Source organism: Sparus aurata, chromosome 16, assembly GCF_900880675.1.
Source record: "Sparus aurata chromosome 16, fSpaAur1.1, whole genome shotgun sequence".
Classification (NCBI taxonomy): Eukaryota; Metazoa; Chordata; class Actinopteri; order Spariformes; family Sparidae; genus Sparus; species Sparus aurata.
The window spans coordinates 6,629,012-6,645,388 of NC_044202.1; the positions used below are offsets into that span (position 1 = coordinate 6,629,012).

Consider the following 16,377-nt stretch of genomic DNA (forward strand, 5'->3'; position numbering starts at 1 on the left):
CTGTATTGGCATTAGTATAAAGTTTGAACTAACATTTCTCAGAAAGATAAACATCTGGTGATGTTTAACACTGAAGGTTTCTCCAGATTCCTCAAAGACCGATTTAACCTTCCAGATGAAAGAATATTCTGTCGACTGTGTGATTAAAAAAAGACTTGTGACTCTGCAACTCTGTTTCCTAATATAAACCAAGATGGCAGCCACGCAGATGGATCAAATTTAGAGGGTTTTTCAGACATTGCAAGGTAACTATCTTTTAAGAAAAGGACCTCTGTGACTAAAATGCTATGCTACATAAGAAGCTGTTGTCTACTAACTCCTCACATTCAAGTCACAATGGTGAATATTTATCTATCCAAATCTTGTTTTTGTCGAGCAAGTATCTTTCTGATAGCCGTGCGACTGAATTGTCAAGCTAATGCTAATTCTTTGAGCACATTAACCATCGCTAGTCTCCACTAGCTTGTAAGGTAAATAATCAGCTCTGTAGCTGCTCAATGCTCGACTTTTTTCACCAGCTAATTTTTTAACTTTGTCTGTCTTCTGCTGTGTGATGAGCAAATAGTGTACAGTGAGATTAATGTTGTTTTTTTTGGTTAGTTTTTTGAAGACAGCTGTCAGAGAACAGTGCCAATGAACTAAAGTAGAAAAGTTATGGGCAGGTACAGAAAGTCATATACTGATTAATTCAAGAAGGATACACAAATAACCCAGTTGGATTGTTTACTATGATTTTACTCAAATCAGTGTGTTCCAGTGCAAATACAAGTCAGTCAGTAACAGTATCATTCCCAACCTGAACAACGTCCATCAGCAACGGTAAGATCAGCTTATTCGTGGTAACATTTCAGACAGATAATCACGCCATGGCAACACCTCAGAGGAACAGCTTCCGTTCCAACTATCACCCTTAGTTGAAATGCTGAGTTTTTTTTACTCTGATCACGTGATCACATTCTGCACAGTCCTCAGAGAAAAAGCATTCACATTAACATGTACAATGAGTCACACTTTGGAGAAAGACAGATCAAATCTGAGAGAGTGCGGTCCTCCAGGCTGAGAGGCGTCATGACATTTGAAAATTAAATGAGAGAAACAGGCATTCAGACCATTGACATAATTGATACTTAGCTCTTTTTTTTTTTTTTTTTTTTTTAGACGGTTAATTGGTCGGATTTATCACCTCTGTTAGCACCAGTAACCGGACAATGCCTGAAACATTGGGAGCTCTTTGTAAAGCAGGTTTAAATAACAGTCAACATTTATATTTAACTCCAGTCCAGTCCAGACAAACCCAACTTAAATTTGGAAATAAAATCTAACCAATGTGCACAACCAGGTTCACTGTGTTTAGCTGAAGGTAATAACTTCTTGCAACTTCTGGATTTAGGGCCGCGGTTAATGCTTAATCTGTTGACTGGAGCCTGACCGATGTATTGGTTGGCAAATATCACTGGCCGATGTTGGCTACCACAGTAAATCGGTATATCTGCATATATTTTGTCCGATATGTGCTGACACCTTTTATTACAGAACATGTTACATATAAAGATGCTTGTGGCCATTTACAATCATTAAATTACCAGCAAAGTTTATTGTTTTCTGTGAACTGTCATGTTGGACGATACAATTTATCATCCAACTTTGAAATACCCTGACTCCATTACATATGTTAATGAACACACTTGGGGGGATTATTGCAAAAAAAATCGTGTTTATGTATATATTCTGTTAATATAAGAGTATCGGCCAAAATATACAGTATATCGATACAGAAAATTGTCTAGTCCCTAATATCAGCATTGGCCCAAAATATTTAGTATCTGTCAGGCTCCACAATTGTTTAATGTTTATGAAATAAAATAAAAAACACTCAAGGCAATTTCCCTAAGCCCAAATTGTCAATCAAAATGAGCATTTTTCAAGGCCAACTGTCAAAAACATTCTTGATTCTCAGTTTGAAATTAGCCAAGATAAAGAAAAGCAGCAAATCTCACGGCTGAGATGCTGCGACCAGGGAACATTTGTTGTTTTTACAGTTCCACAATTAATCGATTTTCAAGGTTGTCTGCTTTGGCTCTGCGGTGGGATTGGAACAACTTGTGCCCTTGTTAAAGATGTTGAAAAAACCTGCAGCAGAAGAATGAAAAAAACAACCTGAAGGTGATTGAAAATGCATGAAACAAACAAAACGAATACGAAGCAAGTCACATGTGGCAGCGTTTTGTTGGAAGCCACGCTCACTCTTAAAACATTCATGGAACAGCAACGAGTGTCAAAAATCAAGGCAAGTGCAACGGATTATAAAAATAAACCATCATAATAAATTAATACATCAGTGAAATTAAATAAATCATTGCAAATATAAATAAGCAAGAATGAACTTCCACACATGCCACCAGGGCCTGTTTTTCACCTGTGTGCCGTTCGACAGGTTCATGCAGTTTGCTGCTTACATAATCAAGTGATACTTCACATCCCTCATCTTATCTTGGTCAACAATTTATGAGGCAGACATTTTACACAGTTACAAACACATAGTTCCCTTTTTAGTTCGGAGAAACATGTCTCAACTGGTGGGTCGGGACCCAAACGAGCGGCTCTGTCAGGCTCACAAACAGAACTGAACTCCACAGAGACTTATTGAGCTCTCTGATATATCTGGTTGTGACTTCCTGACAGTGTTTCGGTCCCGATTCAAACCCAAGGAGCAGCGACATCCCTCTCCTAGTACAGTTCGCCGTACAGGACTCGAGACGGTGTCAGACGTTATTGTTCCGACACTGTTTCGAGACTTACGCAAGGAATTGCTCATATTACACAACAGCATCCCCTGTACCCAGAATATTACTCTGTACAAGTGATTGGTGATGACAGGTGCTCAGCACAAAACAGGAATCCATCAGCCGCTAACGCAGGAGAGTGAGTTAAACAGACAAATCACAAATAATCAGAGACCACGTTTCGTACAAATGGAAAAACCCTGAAGCTTTACATTCATGACGCTTTCCAAAAGTGCACTTCATTAAATGCACAATCTTGAACTCAGGCTTGAAATTAAGAAAAAGTATGTAAAGCTTTGTGACTATCAATGGCATCCTGCTACAAAGCCATTAATCAGCTCGTTCCCAAAGAAAAGCAGCCTTTACAGCTTGACAAATGACAGTGTTCCTATAACTGAGAGAAATCAAGTAGTGTTAATGCATTAACCAACCCGACCTGGGTCAAATAAGACTTTCAAATACTTTGCATGGTTTGTTTTAGCAGATTTAGATGTCATATAGAAGGATTTTCATCACAACACATGTCAGAAAGGCCAAATATTAAAAGTAAATGTCTTCCTGTAATTTAGTGAAAATATTGTACGTGGAGAAAGGTGAACCACCTTCATAAAGTCCCGATTAAAGCTGAAAACGGATTCATTTTGTGAGTATTTGTTGGCCCACACCTGTTACAATCCAAAGGCTACCAGTAGTCCCCTCCTTGAGATGGGAGGCGTATGCACTTGGGGCTGATTCAGGACCAGAATCCGGGTCTATAGTGGTACGGTGAGTCTTTGGGAAAGCTGATCTCCGGTCTGCAGAGGGGGACGGTTCCGTCGCGGCACTGTCCCTCGTCCAGCTGATCCAACAGGTTTTCATTCCTGCGGGGGGAGTAGGGCGTCGGCGCCTCCATGGGGGTGGGCAGAACCGCCGGGTCTCTACCAAACTCTACAGTAGGAGGTGTCTCTGTGCTGGATGTGTGGGCAGGGGACTCGCCGTTACCCAGGTTTTGTCCGTTTCCCCTGGGCCTCACTTCTGCCCAAAACACATCACAGCGAGCCCGCGGTGAGGGCCGAGGCCGGGCCACAAAGTCAAGGGTTTTGGGGCGTTCGGGAGCACAGCGACGACGGGGAGTTGGAGGGAACACAAGATTTGGATCAGGAAGTCGGGGTACCTCGGGACAGTCGTCTTTCAAGCCTCTGAAGCCACCTGTTTTTTAATAAAAAGGGAAAGAAAGAATAAAGAAAAACACTGAGAGAAAATAAAACGTTATATTCACATACTGAAATGTTTTGGTTAGAACTTTACCTGTGCTCTCTAATGCCGTTTTCTCTGGCAGTGGCTCCAGATTATTAGGGAGGCAGCTCTTCTTGATGGCCCCGTCTGATGGTGTTCGACGCAAGCTACGTGAAGAACTCGGGGCCGAGGGTACATGTGTGGGGGTCAGGGACTGGCGGGGGTTACGCTTGAAGCTCTCAAGGTGGGTGTTGACCAGAGGGTTGACTGGGGGTTGGGCGGCCTGATGCTGCGAGACACGAGGCGGTGAGGCAGGGCGGCAGACCAACAACTCCTCGCTGTCGTTGCGCAGCAGCGAGCGTGTGGAGTTGCAGTCAGACACTGAAGATAAGGACAGCAGCGTGTAAGAGGACGGCAGGCCTCGCTCAGGCAGCGAGGGCGCCGAGGGTTTCAGCGGGCTTTCCCGCCGGAACAGTCTACGAGTCGGGGGGCTGGTGCTCCTCCTCTGGCCCACTGTCCTGTGGAAGAAGCCCTCCCATCGTGATTTAATGTTCTCCTCCGGTTGGGATAAAGTTAGCAGGTTGCATCCCAGTCCGACGGCTGCCAGCAGAGCTCCGCAGCCCAGCAGGACCAGCTCAGACCGCCGGCCTCCACCGGGGCTCTTCCTGCATGGCGGTGTTCCTGGAACCTGAACGCTGGGGCAATACTCATCTCCGTCATCGTCAGCACCAGCAGCTGTGTTACCCTCCTTTTGGAAGGGAATGCAGAGGTAGGACTGACCAGGAGCTGCACCTGGCTCAGTAGTGAAGCAGCAGTCTTCATTTTCTATAAGTAAGATCATTCACATGTTAATTTGGTCCAGCCAAGCTCATATATAGAAGATAATGCGCAGATGACTCAGTAGTTTATGTTTCACAGTCGACAAGATTTGAATATCATGTGATAATCCCCCTGAGGGCTCTGACACACTGTCAGCCGTCGGCCAATGTATGTCCATGTTTTGACGTGATTAATGACATGTTAGAGCACGTAAACTGGAGTAAGAACAGCTGCATGCAAACAGGAATATTAGTGTTTTATCCATTTTCATTAGCCTTGTAAACAGTTTAGTAGCAAAAAAAAAAAAGAATGTTTTGTGCATGCAAACTTAGTCAGTGCTTCTTGAATTCCAAGCATTCAAGCTTGGTTTTGCTCAGTGTGTGTGTGTGTGTGATGCTTTTTTCGGCCTGTTTACATTCACAAAGCTGCAAACGTGCACATATGTGAGTTTCAGGGCAACCACTAAGAGCTATGTGGCAGTGGAGTATCTCACTCACTCACTCACTCACTCACTTTCCCCTTCCATGTTTTCTCAGCCAGTCTGCCACTTCTCTAACCCTTAGCCTGCAGCCACTCTCTGTATCATTATGTGGAGTGACAAAATAGATTTAAGTTGGTCCTGCTTACCCATCTCCACAAGGCTTGGCACTCCAGGCACTGCTGGACTGTGTCTCGGGGACCTTCGAAGGTTTGGGGCGCTGCAGGACCGCTGCCTGCTGCCTTCATGGGGAGGCTTCACACTGTCAGGTAGGAAGGATATTTAAAGACAGAAGTAAGGACAAACTAATTCAGATTTTGTTTTTTAAAAGTATCTCATTGAACTGAGTTAAGTTGTCGACTTTTACCTGGCATCAGCACTGTGCTCCCTCTGTGGGCCACATCCCCGGGATCTACCTTTTTTCCTGGACCCCTTCCTCTCACTCTCCTCGTCATCCTGGAGGAAACCTGTGGTGCGACCCCAGGCTGTGCATCCCTCACCTGGTGTGACTGCAAGATGACACATACATTATGAGAATTGACCTCAAGGACAAAACCACACACACACAAACTCTGTGCTCTTATAAAGATCAAAAAATTAAATATCAAATACAAGATTCTTACGTTGGATGGCTCTCAGGCGGGGCAGGATCGGCGGACTGGTCTGAGGACTGGAGCCGCTGCTGAGCAAACTCCTCCGCCGATCATGTGAGGGAGACGCCTGCACGGTGATTTTGTGCTGAAAATCTAAATAAAGATTTAAAAAGACATCTGTTAATTTAAAGTTAAATGTATGGCCTGATTATTATTAACAACCTGAATTCCAGATGATGCTCCACAGTTGTTCAGCGTACCTGAAGGCAGGCTGATCCTGTTCCCATCCTTGAGTTTAAGGCGGTTGCGGCGGAACTTGCCCTGCCGGCTCTCCACGTGAGGCTTTTCCTGGTAGAGCTGGTGAATGATGATGTTGAGCTCTCGCTCCAGGATGTGGATCTCCCGCTCGGCCAGCTCCTGCTCGCGCCTCCTCAACGCCTCCTCCTGGCACTTCTGCTGCAGCGCTGCTTGGGTCAGCTCCTCCTCCCACGATCGCAGCTCCTGAGTGTTGCCAAAGTGCAGCAACGGGGGTAAAACAGCTGAACGGATTAGCTGCATATTTTAAAAATACATTCGACCATCTTTACCTTCTCTTTGGTCCTCAGTTGATCAAACATTTCTTGGATCTCCAGTTTCCAGTCGTCCTGCAGAGAGTGAAAGGACTCGACTGGCATCTCAAAAAAGCCAGACTCCTCGATGGCCGTCAGCTGGTCCAGGATAGTTGTGAACAGCGGTCGCGAGTGAGGGTCTGGACTCCAGCACTCTGTGGCAAAAGATAAAAAAAAAACACTCTCAAAGACTTGAGCCAATTTTTTCTCTGCAAAAAAATATTTTTGGCTCTTTAAGTGGATCCAGAGAGTGATAATCTAGTCTGTTTGTTTATCTGATGCTGCTGAGCCATATTTCAAAAGCTTTTCTTGCCGCAGTGGATAATTTGACGCGTTTCCTTTTTTAATTATAAATGTTCAAAAGTATGTTTCTGGCACATTAACTGACGCTTGTAATGTGGTTATGCCAGTGGCTCTGCATGACAAAAAGACTGGAGACAGTTCTGCAATAACTAACCGATCATTTTTTATTTTCCAAATGTGTTCCTCTTACCCTCCATAAGACGTGCAAAGGGCTCCGGACAGGTCGAGGGAATGGGCAAAGCCAGTTTGTTCATCGCCACCCCATAAGCCACTGCGAGACCGTCGATTCCCCGAAATGGAACTTCTCCTGTCAGCAGCTCCCACAACAGCACGCCATAACTTTATTGTCCAAATAAGGGGGGAAAGGAAAAACACAGAAAACAGATGCTGAATGTAAATCATCAAATTTTGCACTCATGTAAAAATCAAAGTGAGACAGAAAATGTGGGATTATTGAGTGACTATTGACTCATGTGGCCATTAAACAGGGCAAAACAAACCATTTTAATTATTTAGTATTATCATTTGACCAACGTTTTATTCTATTCCAGAGTTAAATATTGATTAGGGTGACAAAGTAGTGTCAGTACTCCTTTTCACTGTCATTACATTATAAGTCGTGCTGCCTTCTCTTGGCTCTCTCACTGATCACACGTTAATCCTGGGAAACCCCACATTCAGTCAGCAACAGCTCAGCCACAGCAACAAATCATCAGAGAAACATAACAGTGAAGCAATCAGACTGTCTCACAGCATCACTGCACTGTGAAAGTGAGTCACATTTGATATTCATATATGGTCATCTTTGTCTTAGTGGTCTGAAAATATGACGATCTAAATTCTTATGTCTGAGGTTCATAGGCATTCATACACCGTCTAAAGCTAGTTTAATCTGCACTTGGAAATTAAACTAATGGTTATTTATATTATTGAGTAATCTCCTCATTAGTCTCTTGTTTAATCCATGAATCATTGGGTCAAAAAATGTATGTCACAGTGCTTCTGAGCTCATGATGACGTCCTCAAAGTGCAACTAACAATCCAAAACCCCAATGAGAGTCTACTTAATATGATGTAGAACAGTTTTGCTTAAATTCTGGCTTGATGAAACCATTTTGATTAAGCTTTTGTCGATCAACTAATTAAGGTCCTTGTAATAAGCACTGTCTCTTTAAATTCCCCCCTCCCGAATACCCAGTCTGCTCCGATTGGTCAGCTCACACACGCCCGACCCAGTACCGCTAACAACAACAACAGAGCAGCTGTGCTAAATCAATCCTTACGTGCCAAACAAGCTGCTAGGCGTAAATCATGCAAATGTGTGACATGGTGACGCAGTGTGATGTCATGAAGTCACGGCATTAAAGGCGGGACTACTGACGATGTGTGTTTCGGGAGCAGTGCTTTCTGTGGGAGAGAGGAGCTCCAGTTGGTGCAGACTCTGACCTTTTTAACTGTCAAGATCTTTTACATGAACAAGAAGCTAATAAAAGCATAATGTCTCCTTTAACTATGCTTTGTGCAGCCCACCGTATCTAAAGTGAGAACAAGGACTTTTGAGGACCTTATTAGATATTTCCTAACACTTATTACAAGGACCTTAATGGAAAGCTTTACTGCTATATCTCTGCAGCTCTAGTACGAGAATGAAATGGATAAATGGATAATCTCGGGTTGTCCAATACGGATACCAGTACTGGAAATGCCCCCGATATGGCCCAAGATGCTTGAACTAACAAACTGTACCCTGTAACTCCTCACAAGCATCACATACACCTGTGTACAACTTGTCAACTTCCAATTAATGACCATGCCAAATCAAAATCCATCGAGTCCAGCTTCTTAAAAATGTGAATATTGTCTGCTATATTTACAGCACATGAATCTAATGTTGAGTGTATATTTATAGTTATATCTACTCTGTCGCCTCGTCTAGTTTTGTCTCCGTCTCATCACAATAGTCTGTTCTTTCCCAATGTGCCAGTCGGTGCCTCGTTACTATGGCAACTGCTGCCCGAGCTGAACTTTTCCTGATGCACGGCCGACAGACTGATTCTCCTCCTGGCTCTGTTTCCAGAGCAGTTCTAAAACCTGGGTGTAGTTTTTTTTTTTTTTTTTGGTTGCACGATGCGCCTCCTCAGCCCACCTCCAAATGTCGCTACCCTTGGAGAACGTAGACGAGCGGATGACTTCGGGAGCCATCCAGGCGTAGGTGCCAGCGGCGCTCATCTTGGTGGTGCGGTGCCACTCTCGAGCCAGCCCAAAGTCTGTGATCTTCAGAGTCTTGTTGCTGAGGTCTTCCATCTCAACCCTCTCAAGGATGAGGACTGAGAGAGGTGATGAGGGGATTTGTGGTTGGTAGGATGTAGGGGAGGGGGAGGGTGGATGTGCGTGCAGATAGGCAGGTGGGTTGACGGTAAAATTAAAAGGTTTCGGGTAATCATCACCAGGGATTGTAATGCAGCGGGAGAGGGAACACCGGGCCCACGATAAAAAAAACAACACAATGCATGCGGAAACGCAAAAAAACATTAGACACACGGTGGATGAACAAAACAGGGTGCGGTTGGTGGGAGGCCATGATGAAAGGATTGGGGGGATAAAAGCGGAGTAGAGAAAAGAGAGAACAAACAGAGAAACCAAGAAACGGTGAGCCACTACAACAGAGGGAAGCAGAGATGAAAAACCTTGATCAGTGCTAACATCTCAAACAAATACTACAGCTGAACTACAGAAATAGCCCGGTTCCGACACACCCATTTGCTCTGATAGGCTGTAAAAAAGACAACGTACAACATTTGCTAAAGCAAAGTAGTGCTCCTCCCAACCACACAGTCACTCTCCCCCCCCATTCAGCTCCACAATGCCAGGCCATCTGCTGTGGCTGTGCCCAGTGGAGAGGGTGTGTCTGCAGGCTGCGGTGCACATCAAGCGCCCCTTCATCTGCTGCTCATGTGGCTCTAATGCGACAGAAGCACTTTCCAAAGAAGAAACATGTGGCTGAAGTAAGCCCGGCACCCGTGTAGCTCGAGAGCTGGAACATGAAACAAGCACGGCCAATCCCCCCCCGAGGCCGATCATGCTCCAAATGTATGCACTCAACGTAATGCACTGCGCTTTAGGAAAGAGCGTCTTCTAATGGCATGTAAGGTTAACGAGAGGCAGGAGGGGTGGCTGAAAGGTTGACGGTGCAAACAGAACAAAACCGTTGTGGATTAGCTTACAAATAGAATACATGAAAGTTAGGTTTGCTGCAGAATTGATAGTTTTTCATATGACGTCAGAGTCGGACGGATGCTGCTAAAGCTGGTTCAAACATTTAAAAGAATGGCTCACTCAAAAATGTTAATTGGTCATTATCACCCACAAGTGGTTAAGTTTTATAGTCCACAAAACATCTCTGGAGCTTCACACCAAAACAAAGTTTCAGCATTCTCTTAAACAACTGAAGTAGATGGAAGCTTGTTTGAAAAAGTAGACAAACTACCAAGAAAGAAGATAAAATGACTCCACGCAGCTCATCTGATTAAAAAAACAAACATTATTTAAAACAAGTCTCCATCTACTCCAGTTGTTTAGGAGAACGCTGTTTTGCTGTGAAGCTCCAGAAATGTTTTGTGGACTGTGCGAGGTTGCCATTACGGATCGGTGCTGCAAAGTGTTTTAGCATAACAGTAGCTGGCCTGCTCACACGGTTTCATGAGGAATTATGCGTAGACTGTCATCACATACTCGTTGTTGATAATGAGTTGGATTAATTGTCAGGCATATAAGCTTTTGAAAAACATAAAAACTTTAAAATGACTATCAAATCATTGTTTGGCCTCCCGCCTGCAGTAACTCTGAGGACCCCCTGGGGATGGTGGACCCCCTGCTGAAGACCCAGATGTGAGAGGGAAAGTCAGAGTCATTAGGACACATCCTCTTTCCATCAGCTGGACAAAATGAAGTGGCTACACATGCTGGAAAAGGCCAGAGGATTCAGTCTGGATCAAAGATGTAGGCCGACTGACATTATCATCCCCAGAACCACATTACTAGCACGGGCTAAAAATGACACCGTTAAGTGGTTCCTGTGTGCTCGCCTTTTTTTTTCTTTTTGAGGGATTAAGCTTTATAATATTGCCACCAACCACTTCATTACCACAACGATGCGTCACAGGGTTAGGTCTCAGTGTGCCACATCCTCCCCCTGCATCTCCAGCGACTTCTGTAACCACTGATTAAACATGAGTGTTTTTCAACTAAGCCGTACGGACCTCAAATAAAGTCGACGTGAAATCTGTTTTAATTCAATTGTATATAAAGCACGAAGAACTCCCACCTGGCTCCAGAACAAAATGCAAAAACAAAGAAACACTGGCTCTTAATCAGGTAAAAACCTGACAGCTCTCTTCTTAGAAACACAAATTTGAAAGCAGTGTGATTAGACGCCTGCATTGATTTATAAAAGAGTAAACTGGCATTCTTGTACTTTCCTATCCTCTGCTGAGGGCTTGGGTTTTCCCCACAGAGCCCAGGATGGCAACCAGTTAGACTGACACTTAACACTTTAAAGCAGCCTATTGGAAGTGAAGCGCCTGAGCTGATCACCAGCGAACGGGCCAATGGCAGGCGAGCAGCCGGCTGTGTGTATCACCCGAGCCTCCAATAGGGAGGCTGGGGCAGAGCGTTGGGTAAATCCTCAGTAATAGGCTTGGGATTTAGGGGATCCAGTTGGGTAAAATGCAAGATTACATGTGCTCCACAAACATACATGCACTCTCCTTTTGCTTTCTGCTCTCGTTTCTGAATGGTGATTAGTCGTACTGAAAATCCGAATGTGTCCGGATTAAATCGTGTTCAGTCGTTTTGTATCATATTTTAAATTTGTGTAGTGTGAGTTTTTTCTTTTACTGTCTCACAGCCGAGATCTAAAACATCTGTGGGAGAAAGTCTTGACTTTTCCAAACGCTGGATTTAAAAACAACACATTTTCTGGCCTGTATTTGGTTTAAAACAAACCTCCCATCTGCATTTATTGATCCAACAGTCGATACAAATAACAGCTTTGAGTATCCATAATTATATTATAGTAGGACAGGATATAATAAATTGTGCCACAATTGATGAAACTGCAAATTCTGTACTCTCCATAGAGTTAATGGAAATGTAACTATGCATAGAACACAGCAAAGACGCTGAGGAAAAGGGCTGTAAATAACTATTGTTATTAATATTGATCAATCAGGTTATGATGTGCCTTATAATTGGACAACAATATGAACAAAGTTTCCTATAACTCACTAAAACTAAATCTCCAATGATGTAAAACAGAAAAATATGCTGCTGAAAGAATAGATTTGTTGAATAGTTTTGTTGATCTGAAGAAACTTAAAAAAGGTGAATATTCTCTGGTTCTGTCCTCTCAAATGTTAATATTTTCTGTTCATATCAATGAGCGTCGGTCTGTTGGTTAGAGATAACAAGCACCATGAACACACTGCCTTGACCTTTAGGACATTTTTTATCTGCATATGTATTATCTACAGCCTTTTTCAGAAGAAGAAGTCCTGATAATGATCACCAAATTAATTACCTCCACCAAGGAGATTATGTTCTCGCCTGTGTCCGTTTGTTTGCCGGCTGGTGTGTCGGCAGGATTACACAAAAAACTACTGAACAGATCTCCAGGAAACTTAGACGGAGGACGTGTCTCGGCCCAGGATAGACCCCGTTAACTTTTGGTGCAGATCATATCAGATCAGGGAGTTCTTTCTCACATCCCGGTATCGACGAGTGAGAACAATTTTATATGGATGCAAATAAAAGTCCACATCTAGGAGTATTAAAAATGTGTGATATTGGATCAGGCTTGATTGATTTAAAGGGGAGTGTTGGGCTTTGGCAGAGGTATGCGCTCTACTGAGTGCCATCCCAGTTGACAACGAAAGCAGCTGTTTAAAGATGCAGCCCTGATTAATGTTCTGGTGACTCTAAAATCAATGAATCAGCTGATAATTTGTCATGACACTTCCACTGAGATTCAGATATTCCTGACACTGCAGAAACAAAGGGAATCTTACTGTTGCTGGACTTGAGGTCCCGGTGGATAATGGGGACAATGGCCTGGTTGTGGAGGTAGAACATCCCTCGGGCGATCTGCACGGCCCAGTCCACCAGCGTGCACGGGGGGATACGTTTCCCTGCGAGGGCCCGGTTCAGAGGGCCTCCCCGGGCGAACTCCATGACCAGACACAGGTTGGGCTCCTGCAGACACACCCCCAGCAGCGCCATGATGTTGGGATGGTTGAGCATGGCGAAGAGTTTGGCCTCCTGGCGCACGCTCTCCAGGGTCTGCTCCGCGTCCTCATCGGGGTCCCGTCGGGCCGCCTTCACCGCCACCTCTGAGCCGCGCCACACTGCGCGGTACACTTTCCCGAATCCGCCCACGCCGATGATTTCCTCCAGGGTGAGCTCTGAGAAATCAATCTCCAGGACTGAGAAAAAGAGGACAGAGATTCAGGACAATCACAATCTCCTGAGACAGTATTGATCTTCACAGAGCTGTTACATTTTTTTTTGGAGGACATTAGAGGTCAGGGTCAGCCCGTCTGGAGCTGGTGGGGATTCTCTGTTTTACTCTTCAGAGAGGCCAGCGCTGTGCTAACAAGGATCTCAGAGAAACCAGGTCACCGAGTTGAAGGATGCCTTCCCTAAGCCACCCTGCTGCCCCAAATACAAGATCTGGTGGAGCTACCCCTCCTGCTATTACACAAGGGTGAGCATCTGTCTTTAAATCTGGCTGGGATGTGAGGAGAATGAAGAAATGATGGATGGGTGGGAAAAAAAAAGATCCCCCTCTCCTCGTCAAGCGTTTCAGTGAAAGGTGTGCGTGATTGATGCGAACGGCAGCTTTTGTGTCCGTGGCTGCAAAACTCTCCCGTGGTGGATTCCTAACAGCCTACCAGGCAGACTGACCTTGATGAATATTTCAGGTGGGACGGTGTGTGAAAGTAGGCCAGCTGCTGGCGTACATGAAGAGATGAAAGACTGAGACAGCCAACAAAGACAGCCGAGGTGGTGTGGTGTACCCAAACAACCAGGGGCTGACGGAGGTGGCAGGACGGGTTGAAAACACACACTTAACCAGCCACGATACAGATGTGAGATGTGTAATTATCTGAGTGGAAAGCCGGCTTTGCTTTGCTGCTGCAGAGAAAGCGTTTCCACCGTGGGTGATTGTGATTGCTGTATCTCTCTGAGGCCTTGGCTGCACTTTTTTTTTTTTTTCTTTTGCAGCAGAAGCTTTGTCTCAAGCATGATGTGGCTTATCTCATGCAGCACAGCTTTTGGTGCAAAACACTACCAGTTACCATGAAACTGAATGCACATCACGCCACAACACAAGGTCTCATCTAATAACTCATGCTAGTTGCGTGTACAGGACGCTGTTATGTGCATGGTAATGTGAGTGCAGAGGCGGGGTGCCTCTCTGACCGCAGCTGGCTGGCTGTTTGTTTGTTTGACAGGCAGTGTGATGAATAATGGTCCTGAAGCTGCGAGGATGCCCGGACCAGCCTGTTTCTAGGCCATCAGGATGGAGTGCGCTGCGCCTACCATGACACAGCACTCTCAACGTGTTTATCTGGCCTTCTGACAACAGACAAGGGAAGACCTGTGCTCCGGTTCAGCGAGGATAGCACAGCTATTTCATTTGGCATGAAACACAATGGGATACTCACGGTGCAGAGGAGGCACGGAGTATTGCTGCTCCGGGGTGTCCCGTATTTCCTCCGGAATGCCATTCCCTCTGCTCACATAATTGGACGGGAAAATGCCAACCCGGTCTGCTATCATACCGGTCCACCAGCCCTCATCTCCCGACACAAGCGAGTCTTTGGACAGGACCTCCACCACGTCCCCCCTGCGCAGGCTGAGCTCGTCCTCCGCAGTCGCTTCATAGTCGAACACGGCCGTCCAGAAGCCCGCTGCGGCGGGTCCCGCATCCGGCGCGGCGCTGATGCCATTCTCCGGTGTGGGCCAGCGAAAAACATCTGCCTCTGCTTCTTCCGAGGAGGACACGCACGCCTTGGGACTCAAACTATTGTCCAAAGCGGGTTTGAAGACATCCATGGACGCGATCCATAGGGGCGACCTGGATCACTGCAGGCGCATCCACCTGACGCGGCTGGCTGGCTGGCGGCTCGGTGCGCCCTGCGTCTGCACACACACACACACCACACGCACGCACACTCACACACACGGCTAAGTAGCGGCTAATCCCGCACACAAACACCGCAGGAAACCGGGGGCTCCATTCTGCTGCATCGTCTGCCGTTCGGTCCCCGGCTGGCTGCTATCAAACAGCTCCAGCTTGGTGATTTTCGATGCACAATCCCTCACCAATCATCGCCGTAACTCCTCGGACGCAGTGGTCTTTATTTTAAGCCAATTGTGCCAACGTGCGAATCATCCTCACCTTCCTATTGGCGCAGAGACACGTCACTAACACATTAGGTCCCGCCCACCACTCAACGTCAAACGCTCTGAGCGTGAACCTGAATACAGACACACACACGGAAGCGTTTCTTTTCTTCAAATAGTCGCCTTTATTAAGTTATTGACCCCCCTCAGAAAAAAAACCAAAATAACCAAAACATAATAAAATACTCAACCTAATGTTAAATTCCATGCACAAGTCCCTACAAATAAAAACAGAATCCATAGCAAGGAGTAAAAAACAGTCAACATAAGGAAAACCAAACGAACAATCTCAACTAGTTCAGTGGTGTGATGAGAGGACAGGACAGGGTGTGTGTGTGTGCGTGTGTGTATGTGTGTGTGTGTGTGTGTGTGGTTGAAACTCAAACTCCATGTGTGTTGTGTTCAAAAACAAGACACAGAAATGAACCTGGAACATTGTGTGTGTGTGTGTGTGTGTGTGTGTGTGTGTGTGTGACATCAGGAATATACTGCAGCTGTGAAGGACAGCGTCACCTGGCTCAGGTGCTGCAGGCTTCACACAGCAGAGATCCAGTAACAGTGCAGACTCCAGAAGCACCTCAGTCCACCTCATGACACATTTCACAGGCTAACCCTAACCCTAACCCTTTAAAAGAAAGTGTGTTTAGGAAGACGAGGAGATGTACGGAAGACAAAATTATGATTAAAGTCATGATAAAATAAATGTAGAAATGTCAGAAATCAAAAATGTACTAAAGCTATTATATAAAATGCTGAAACTTTGGATCAAAATGTACTTTGTATTTGTTTTGAGTCTTGCGCTATCTATATAAAATGTATTATTATTGTTTTTATTATATGATGTATAATTATTATATGATAGTGAGTAACAATCATTCTTAAATGTATAGATAAATCAAAAGTGTGGCTACGATTATGAGATAATTTGCCCAAATCTTAGTAAGTCAGACCTTAGTGATAAAAAGAGTCAAAATCTTACCTTATTAAGTAAAAGAGTAACGAGTCACTTAGTCAAAATGTTGGGATAAAGAGTCAAAATATCTTTTGTGAGATATTAATCAAAACCTGAATTTAACTCATGTACAAATTTTGGGTTAATAGATCAAGTAAAG

At 44.9% G+C, this 16,377-nt stretch overlaps 1 protein-coding gene across 1 annotated transcript; it reads right to left on the bottom strand.

Moving 5' to 3' along the window:
- Positions 1–717: 717 nt before the first annotated feature.
- Positions 718–15,236, bottom strand: map3k9 (mitogen-activated protein kinase kinase kinase 9). Its single transcript, XM_030391989.1, has 11 exons — positions 14,524–15,236; positions 12,865–13,278; positions 8,946–9,126; positions 6,990–7,138; positions 6,476–6,651; positions 6,149–6,389; positions 5,919–6,041; positions 5,663–5,804; positions 5,445–5,557; positions 4,071–4,823; positions 718–3,971 (listed from the first exon to the last, which is right to left on the bottom strand). Exons 1-11 carry the CDS (start codon positions 14,912–14,914, stop codon positions 3,517–3,519), a joined length of 3,138 nt encoding a protein of 1,045 aa, XP_030247849.1. The 5' UTR covers positions 14,915–15,236; the 3' UTR covers positions 718–3,516.
- Positions 15,237–16,377: the final 1,141 nt, after the last annotated feature.

Excerpts from the sequence above, each read along its gene's own strand:
- map3k9 (XM_030391989.1), bottom strand. The coding sequence starts at position 14,914 with ATGGATGTCTTCAAACCCGCTTTGGACAATAGTTTGAGTCCCAAGGCG. Across the intron at positions 6,390-6,475 it reads AACTGAGGACCAAAGAGAAG|GAGCTGCGATCGTGGGAGGA; the intron begins GTAAAGATGGTC and ends GGCAACACTCAG. Across the intron at positions 6,042-6,148 it reads CAGGATCAGCCTGCCTTCAG|ATTTTCAGCACAAAATCACC; the intron begins GTACGCTGAACA and ends ATCTTTATTTAG.